This window comes from Cicer arietinum, chromosome 7, assembly GCF_000331145.2.
Source record: "Cicer arietinum cultivar CDC Frontier isolate Library 1 chromosome 7, Cicar.CDCFrontier_v2.0, whole genome shotgun sequence".
Taxonomy (NCBI): Eukaryota; Viridiplantae; Streptophyta; class Magnoliopsida; order Fabales; family Fabaceae; genus Cicer; species Cicer arietinum.
Window position 1 is genome coordinate 32,589,960 of NC_021166.2, and position 9,454 is coordinate 32,599,413.

At 33.1% G+C, this 9,454-nt stretch overlaps 1 protein-coding gene across 1 annotated transcript; it reads right to left on the reverse strand.

Annotated features, from left to right (window-relative positions):
• Window positions 1-538: 538 nt before the first annotated feature.
• Window positions 539-8,990, reverse strand: LOC101514453 (probable beta-1,3-galactosyltransferase 14). The gene is made up of 7 exons (XM_004516020.4): window positions 8,497-8,990; window positions 7,245-7,397; window positions 7,086-7,168; window positions 6,883-6,982; window positions 3,574-3,687; window positions 2,728-2,870; window positions 539-925 (listed from the first exon to the last, which is right to left on the reverse strand). Exons 1-7 carry the CDS (start codon window positions 8,817-8,819, stop codon window positions 837-839), a joined length of 1,005 nt encoding a protein of 334 aa, XP_004516077.1. The 5' UTR covers window positions 8,820-8,990; the 3' UTR covers window positions 539-836.
• Window positions 8,991-9,454: the final 464 nt, after the last annotated feature.

The following is a 9,454-nucleotide window of genomic DNA, read 5'->3' on the forward strand; positions in this document are numbered from 1 at the left end:
TGTTGGTTTGTCTCTTAATAAAACTTACATTGAGGTTATTCAAAGTAGAGATATATTTGATTATTAGTATTATTAGTTGACATATTAAGTTTGTGGCATCAACATACATGGAAATAATGGGATTATATTCCTAATTCTGATGATTTTTTTTATGAAATAAATTTAAAATGACAGAATGATGCTCTAATCAAAAGTAGAAAAGACCTTAAAGCTTTTTGAATGCATACAAAAAAATTTAAATTTATTTCCCTCTTATGACACTAACTTGCAATCCAAGATCTATTTTCTATCACTAGATCAAACCATTAGAATTTGAGTTTGATTGCACGCTACTTTATACAAGATAACCTATCTATCCACAACAAGAAATAATACCACTAAATTTTCAAATTTAGAGTCAAATTTGATTATTTGAACCGAAGAGGGAGGGGGTGAATTTGTAGACGAACCCATAAACCTTGATGCAACCACGAATCATGGCAAGGAGTGAATACACATTTTTAAGAAGTATATCATTGACCAGTATAATTCGAGAGGGTAGCATTTAAAAAAAATATATATATATATATGTATTTTTAAGAAGTATATATGTATAATTCTAAAAATGGATGATATAAAAATCAGTAATTGGTAAACTATAGTAAACTACAATGATCTCTTGATCTCATCCGTTATATTGTATCTAAATCCCTTCCTTATAGAACCTTCATATTGTCCAATACTACCCTCTCGAAGTATATGGGGAAAATTATGAACACGAAAAAATGGCGGTATAAAATGACAACTTCCTCAACAACTTCTGTTTTTACTTTGCCCAATAAGGACACCCACAAGTACTAATCATCGTCAGATTCCAGCGTTGGGCTCTTCCAGCAGCTCTCCTTTTGATGGAGCTCCAACATTTTCTTTTCTGGACTACACAAACCTGCAGGAATACAATAACTCAGATATCATTCACACAAAAAATATTTCCTTTTCTTTTCTAGTTCACATTAATTTATGAATCGAACATGTCTGTTTACACACACATGTTACATGTATGTACATATATATGTATCAAGTGAGAATGAGTCATTTATACGAGATTAAGCGGACACATTTTCAACCATCAGATCATAATGAAGAGTTGAGATTAAAACAGCTTATTAAGAAACTCACGTGCATTACTTTCCCAACTTGTTCGCACCATCTTCATCTCATTACATGTATGTGCTACCTCGGTGACGGCACTCTGCTTCCCATGCCTACCAACATGAAGTTGGGTTCATGCCACCTCCATCCACATCTTTCATTTGCTATTATTTTTCCCTTTTTTCTTCTGATTGAGAGTTTATTATCCTCTAAAAGAAGTGGCCTCACAGAGCCTCTACAAAAATGCAGTGGTGGCATGACAGGCACGCCAGCAGGGTGCTCTAGACCCTTTCATTTTCTTGCACATTGATTTCAGAATATCTATTCTTTTTTAATGGTCTCTTTTTCTTATTCTTTCTTTTTTAATGGTATGTGGTGTAAATTCACTCATAAAGCAAATTGAGCAAGCTATCCTTAGAATGGATAAGATTGTGCTATATGCGTTAGCTCAGCTAGAACAAGGTTTGGCTTATTAATTAACTTCTCTAGCATTTTTTAATGACTAAAGCTTTCTTCTAACAAAGAATTCCACATAATAATGGCGGACGGGCAATACATAAAAAGAAATCCTTTTGTTCCATAATTCATCAATCATTTAGGATTTCGACTCTAGAAGCAATACTGTAAGCACATTGGAAGCTAAATATCATAAGTTAACAAGTGCTGTCCAAAAATAGATTTGAGAGGGCAGGACAGGGGAACAAACAGAGACACATACTCCAGTAAGGTAGAAGAGGAGAACTGATAAAGAGAGGAGTGTCAGCAAACCAAAAGACATGTCAAAAACTATAAAGACACTTCAGAGTTGGAAAATGAAGCAAAGGAAGTCATGTGAACCTCCAAAAATTACTTTTGAATCTCAACCATTAGTTTCAATCCAAAATGTTGACATTGGTTCCTCTCACATAAAAAACATTTTCTAACTAAATATCCCCTATATACACACCACATATTTGTGGACAGACACTAAATTTAAAAGAACCTCTTAGAAAACCAAGATTCCATTTTTTCAATATTGTGGGTTTCAACAGAGATAGTGAGATTCACAAGTAAGGGATACCATGACTATGAGTATAGCCAAGTTAGTTTTCTCAATAGCTGCTCGATGTGGCTCACACAATGCTTGCAAGTCTGTCGTGTCAAAGATGATAGTTTTTCAGCCTTAATACTTTTTGTTATTTTTAATTAATTTTATGGGTCAATAATATATTTATGAGGTGAATTCATTGTAAGGCAAGGTAAAGAGACTGAATTAACTAAACAAAACTGAAACTCAGTCGAAACTCAACTCATAATTGAAACTCATAACTCAAAATTTCAAAACATAAAACCAAAAACTACCCTGAATGGAGTCTTAATGTAGTTGAAAATTTATCCTTCTCTTTTCTTCTTTTCCAAACTTCTCCATTCATAATTTGACAGAACAAAAATTAAGCTTCAGACGATTTTTAACCACAAGGCAGTCCAATGATAACAGAGTAAAATTATTTGGTTGGAGGGCCAGTTGTGTTTTTTCAGATTTTTCAATGGAATTCTAGTATACAAACTCTTAAAATACAGATGCTATAACATATTTGGGCAAAGAGAAAAACAAACCTGAACACTTAGGAATATCCCAAACAGCAATAGATGTCGCTGTACATTCTGGAGCACAAAGTTCATGATTATTCTCATGGTTGACATTCATTGCAAGCATCCAGGCTCCAATAGTAACATCCTCATTGCTGAACATCCGGAAACTGTGAAACAATTCAAATATTACATTTGATATGGGAAGGGGCTAGGTACTGAAAAAAGGTTCATATCAACATGTTTATTCATTGTAATCTTCACCCTTTTCGTTAGGAAGAAAGGATGAAACACATTTTAAAACCTCATGACCTAGGAACCATGACAATGTATGAATTATTTAGGGGATAAGAACACAATAAGCCAGTTAATAAGTTCCAAACAATTCATTGTGACACATTTCAAGCTATGTTTTCAAAACCAGTCTATTTATAAACTATTATTTTTTGAAAAAATAGTCCATTCATAAACTTGATGACTAACATACAACTTAAGAGATTGATTCAATGATATTCAAACTTCAAAGGAAGCAAAAGTTGTTTAACTTAACCCCTTTACATTTTACAAGTTTATTCCATGGATTTAAGGACCAAATGACATGGGCAACTCTACCAAACAATGTTATGGATAGTAATAAAATGAGAGTATAGCTCCCAATCAATTTGGACCAGGGACACAACTTTTTACTCAACATAACTATGCAAAATTCAATGCAATATATCAACTTTTATTTAAGTTTTACACATATAACAGATTATTCAACCCTAGCACACAATTTAAATGTTCACAATCCCTGAAATGAGATGGAGAAAAAGCAGATAAGCAAAATACGATAAATACAATAATATTATATTTGGAGGAAAGAAAATTTACCTGTCATTTCGAAGAGCAACCAAACTTGAAACAACATCAGTAGAAAGAGCATATATAGGACCGTAAGCATGAAGAAAGTACTCCTTTCCAAGCAAATATGACAGGGGCTCAAACCTGCAAGATAGTATTATTAGTATAATTACCGTTAATATGTTTGTTATGTAATGAAATTTTCAAATGTCACTAACTATAGACTAAAGAGCAGGTTCGATAGCTCATAAGATCACCAATTTAAACTAAAAAATTAAAGGATAACTTAAGTCCCACAATAGGAATTTGCACTCAGGTATCACATCAAAAGGTGGGAAGTTGTTTCAATATACTGATGATAGCAATTGCAAATAAATTTCCTATCCACCAACAATCAAGTCTTGTCCCATTAAGTGGGGACAGTTGACCAGTTAAGTATAAATATTATTGGTCATTGGGATCTATTAACCGTAAAAGAATGATGCATTCTACAATTTTTTTGTTGAGCAGATACAACATACATTTAGTATATACTATATAGTTAAGAAAAAGATAATAATTCTATATCTGTAATGTACTCGATAAGTTATTCGTATCATAAGATACATGCCGAATCCTATCTGAATTCGAAATAAAACTAAACCCAATTCTTATTAATCTCCATGAGCATCTATTTTATACCTGAATCCCAATTCACCAGGATGAATTCCGATTCAATATGATGAATATGGATTCACTTTAATGAATCACAACCTAAAGTTAGTGAAGCCAACCAATTTCTTTTATCAATTTTGCATAGCAAAAGTTAGGATAGTCTATTGTAGAAGGGAAAACCCTTGAAGGAGATATTCTCTAGTATTCTTTCCTATTATTTCCATTTAGTTGATATTACTACAAAGATATTCCAAGAATTGTTCTTTCTCTCAATTATGTTGACCATTCTTTAGTCTAAATAGAATTGTTCTTTCTCTCAATTTTGTTGACCATTAGGAATTCTTAAAGCAAAGTAAGGCATAGAGATAAGGCATATTGCAACAAAAAAAGAATCCTATGTAAGGCATATTGTGTTAGAATATTAAAAAATATTTTATAATATATTTTATATTATATTAGAGTATTTTGAGTTATTTTCTATGATCAACTTATAATCATAGAGAATCTTAAAATATCTCTCATTATTATTATGATTTATTCCTTATTTAGGATTGAGTCTATGTTTCTCTATAAATAGAGATTAGTATTGAGTTATTTGTAATCAAGTCAACATTAAACTATTATCAATAATATTCAAACCCTTATTATTTTCTCTCTTCCTTTTCTCTAAAATCCCACAATTTCAACATGGTATCTAGAGCCTATTTCGATCCTCCTTGAACGATCCTGCCTCTATTCCGCTGCCGAGTTCCCAACAATTAGGGAATATAATCATAGTTTCTCTTTTCTAACATTCCAACATTTGGTGAGATTTTTTTTCGATAAACCGTGTCCCAATTCCGATTTACCCATTCTTTGTAGCTTTTCGTTTATTTTTCAGCAGATCAGTCGCAACATTGTTCATCGCGTGGTACTGTTCACTGCGCAAAAAAAAATATTATTATTATTATTATTAAGGTTCTATAAACCTTTCCACAACCCATTAGGGTTTGGCGCTCCAACCAACTAAGCTAAAGCGAATGACGCATAATAACCTATGAAGGTAGCCCTTACAATGGGGTGGTAAAGTTTACTTTGAGAATCATTATTATTTGCATAGTTATTGGGGGATTTTGGTTGATCGTTATGAAGAGATGATTGAGAACTATCATCCCGGTTATAGGTGGCTACTTGTGACTCATTTTGTGGGGTGTAAACCATGTGGAAAATTTGGGGATTACCCTGTTGAAAGGTGTTTGAAACAAATGGATCGTGCTTATAATTTTCGGGATAATAAGATATTGCAGATGTATGATTTTACTCACAAGTCACTTGCTAGTAAAAGGGATTAGATTTTTGGTGGAGGAAATTCTCAAGCCTTTGTCGTGGCAGCTGTTGCAGCCCTTATGAGTGGGCTCTTAGTTGACAGGGTTGGAAGATTTGCAATTCAATTGATGTGATTCTTCTTGGTGCACGATTATTCTCTATTCGATGGTTCCAGATCTGCCCTTACTCTCCAATTTTGATTAACGAAAATATGTGTCATTGTTCAAACAGCCGCTATCTCATGTTTTGGACGCATTTTCTTATTCCATTGGTTGATCATGGCTTCGTTTCGTTAGAGTCGCGCTGTTTCTTCTTTGGTGTTTGTCATGCAATTTAGTTATTATTAATAGATTATAATAGTGGCTTATATTCCCACCAACGATCATTTTGGTGGTGTCCCTTTTTCCACATATGAATTATATTAGTGATGACTTTTATCTCTCCAGTTTTGGACGCATTTTCTTATTCCGTTGATTGATCACATCTTCGTTTCGTTAGAGTCGCGCTGCTTCTTCTTCGATGTTTGTCATGCAATTTAGTTCTTACTAATATATTATAACAGTGACTTCTATTCCCACCGATGATCATTTCGGTGGTGTCCCTTCCACATACGAATTATATTAGTGACGACTTCTTCCGTTGGTGGTTATTCTAACGGTGTCTTTTATTTTCATGACTTACTTTACCTTGGCAATTTTTCCCAGATGCACTGGCCTTGCCTTTCTCTCCTTGAAGCACGCCTCTCTCTCCTCGAAGCATATTCAAGTTTAAATGTTGAGTCTCCATAATTATTGGTTTGAAGCTTCCAAATGCAGTTTTTTAGAAGAACGGAGCTTGCTTTGTTCAATTGTCTGCCATGAATTTCTCTCAGACTGATGATCAATCAAACTATCTGGCTAGGCTATATTAATAGCAATTCTCTCCGACTTCACGTGCATCCCTGAGTTGCCTCTCCATCTTTTTAATTATTTTGTGGAGCAAAACATTGTTTTCTTGCAGCAAGCTAAAGCTTAGTAAGCTTTAACTTGAGGGGGAGTGTTAGAATATTAAAAAATATCTTATAATATCTTTTATATTATATTAGAGTATCTTGAGTTATTTTCTATGGTCAACTTATAATCATAGAGAATCTTAGAATATCTCTCATTATTATTATGATTTATTCCTTATTTAGGATTGAGTCTATGTTTCTTTATAAATAGAGATTAGTATTGAGTCATTTGTAATCAAGTCAACATTAAACTATTATCAATAATATTCAAGCCCTTATTATTTTCTCTCATCCTTTTCTCTAAAATCCCACAATTTCAACATATTGCAACAAAAAAAACAGCAAAGTAAGGCATAGAGATAAAATAAATTCAATCTAAATAAACTAACCATTTCAGTTTTGGATCAGTGAAAACAGGTCCCTTTTTCATGCATCCTATGTAAGTCTGAGAGTGAGATCGCTCTTTTGCCAGTAGTAATGAGAGACGATCTGACAATAAATTGAAAACATTTTAGTAAAATTTATCTAGAGGTGTAATGCAATCACATAAAGAATGAATTCAATTATAATAAGTCTTAAGAGGTTTAGTCACCAGGTCTTAAATATATATCATCATCAGCTTTGACATAAAACTCAGCGTCAAAAAGAGAATAAGCGGCTTTAAAGAAAGCTAACCTGTAATAAACAAATAGTCAAACTTAATAACAAATTATACATACAATTCAACAATTTAGTCATTTTCAGCACACACGTTTTGTATGGGAGCTTACTGTACTCCTCTTGGATATCCAACAGAATAAAATCATCATATTCTGCTACTTCCTTTTTAAGTGCAGCCATTTTTGCTTTATCACTTGTTCTGCCAATGACAAACCTAAAAGCCAACCCAGTGGCCTCTTCCAAGCTGCAAGCAACAGCCAATAATTAATGATGACAATATAAAAAAGCCAACCCAGTGGCTTCTTCTAAGCTGCAAGCAACAGCCAACAATTAACGATGACAATATAAATTTAATTGCGACATTTTCTTCCCTTATGATATCCAACCGACCAACCAACATTTTTGCATAATTATCACACTGAAACCTACATGTAAACTAGCACGACACAGGAATTAAAATTTTATGTAAGCTATATCAAATTCAAGGAATTCTACAATGAGCCATCCATCATGGTTGTAAATTGCAGACTGCAACCACAATATAAAAGTTTTGCATTTCTTTGCAAATGCATCGCAACCACAAATTTTGGCTACAATTTTCTGCAAGAACAAGCCTTGCAGTCTAGCCACAACCACTACTACAATTTAAAACCTTGCCTTGCATATTAATAGATGTGGTTCCTCTTCATCTATCTCTTTTCTTTTCATCAATTAATATCAATGTTGCACAATTACACTTACACATTAATATCACACATTGCAAATTATTCACTATCCTGAAAAGCTCATGATCCACCACTTTTCAATTCAACCCGTGATTATTATTTTTTAAAAAAATCATCAGAAGCAAAACGAACCAAGATTTAAAAAAACGGCCAACAACTGAGAAAACGACTGCGACAGAAAGGTAAAGCTAGCGATGGTTACCCTTTTTGTATTCTTTCTGTTTTAAGGACGTAAAAAAAAAATCGCAAAAATGATCCAAATGTCATTTTTATGGAAAAATTCCGAGAATCCCATATTTTTCACCTCAGATGAATCAAAAACACATGTTCACAATGTATATAAACACTGGCATGCCTCTTTCTCTAGTTCTGATCTCTCATTTCTTAACTAGTATTATATATTATACGATAATACAAAAAAAATTAATAAGATTTGTGCAATGCTGTGATTAATTCATACTGTGGCATTCACAATAGGCAACACAGCATCTGTAATAACCCAAATCATGAAATCCTTAACGCAACCACAGATACAACTACAATTTAAAACCTTGAAAAGAACAATTAAAAAACCCTCAACCGGAGGCAGAGACACAGAAAGAGAATTAAAAAGAATACCGTTGAAGGCCTTGGTGATCGGACGGGAACCAAGTTTTCCTCAAAGATTCTCTCCTACGAACAGATCCGAATCCAGTCTGAATACCTACAAAACCCATAACCTTATGCCGATTGGAAACCACATGGCTACCAGCTCCACCGGTGGAATGTTCCCAAACGACCTTAACCGATCTGGGATTTGAATGAATGCAGCGGTTTCCCTGAAATGAACGGTAAAAAAGAAAAGCAGAGATACATAGAAGAAGGAGTGAGAGAATGAGGAAAGTAGTGGATCTTTGAGAAGTGACGTTGTGGCCGTGAAACTTGGAGGAATAATAAGGCATGATGATTAGATTAGTAGCTCATGGAATTCGAAACCCCACGAGCTTAGATGGGGTTTCTACAATGGGCATAGAACAAGATAATATAGACTGTAGCTTTGGCTTTGGCTTTGGCTTGTGCCTTGCCGGAGAAACCCAAATTGTAGTTCCACAGTAATAACTGGTCTTGTCGTAAATGAAGTTACTTTCCTCAAATATAAATTTATCAAAGATGCTGCAGTTACTAAAGTTTTTACTAAAGCTATTTGTTTTCTAAGTTACTCCTTTATTTCTATTTTTTTCAAATTGATCCTGGACTGCAGCATCTACGTAGACAATACTGTTAAAACTAAAATAAAGAAAATGAGAGAAAAGAAAATGAACTCAGAGATAAAGAATAGTAGAAAAATAAATGTAAGGTCAATCAACAATTACTATTAAGTTGGATCTATGTTCGAATTCAGTTTTTTTTTTTTTGAATTAATTATAATAAGATTTATAATTTTTTTTTTTAAATAAAATAAAAATATATCTTTTGATATCATATTTTTTCTTTTCGTTTTAGTCAAAATTAATATTAACTATTTATTAAAAAGGGATATTGAGATGATAAAAATTAAAAAGATATTCTTAAAAAAGAATATATATATATATATATA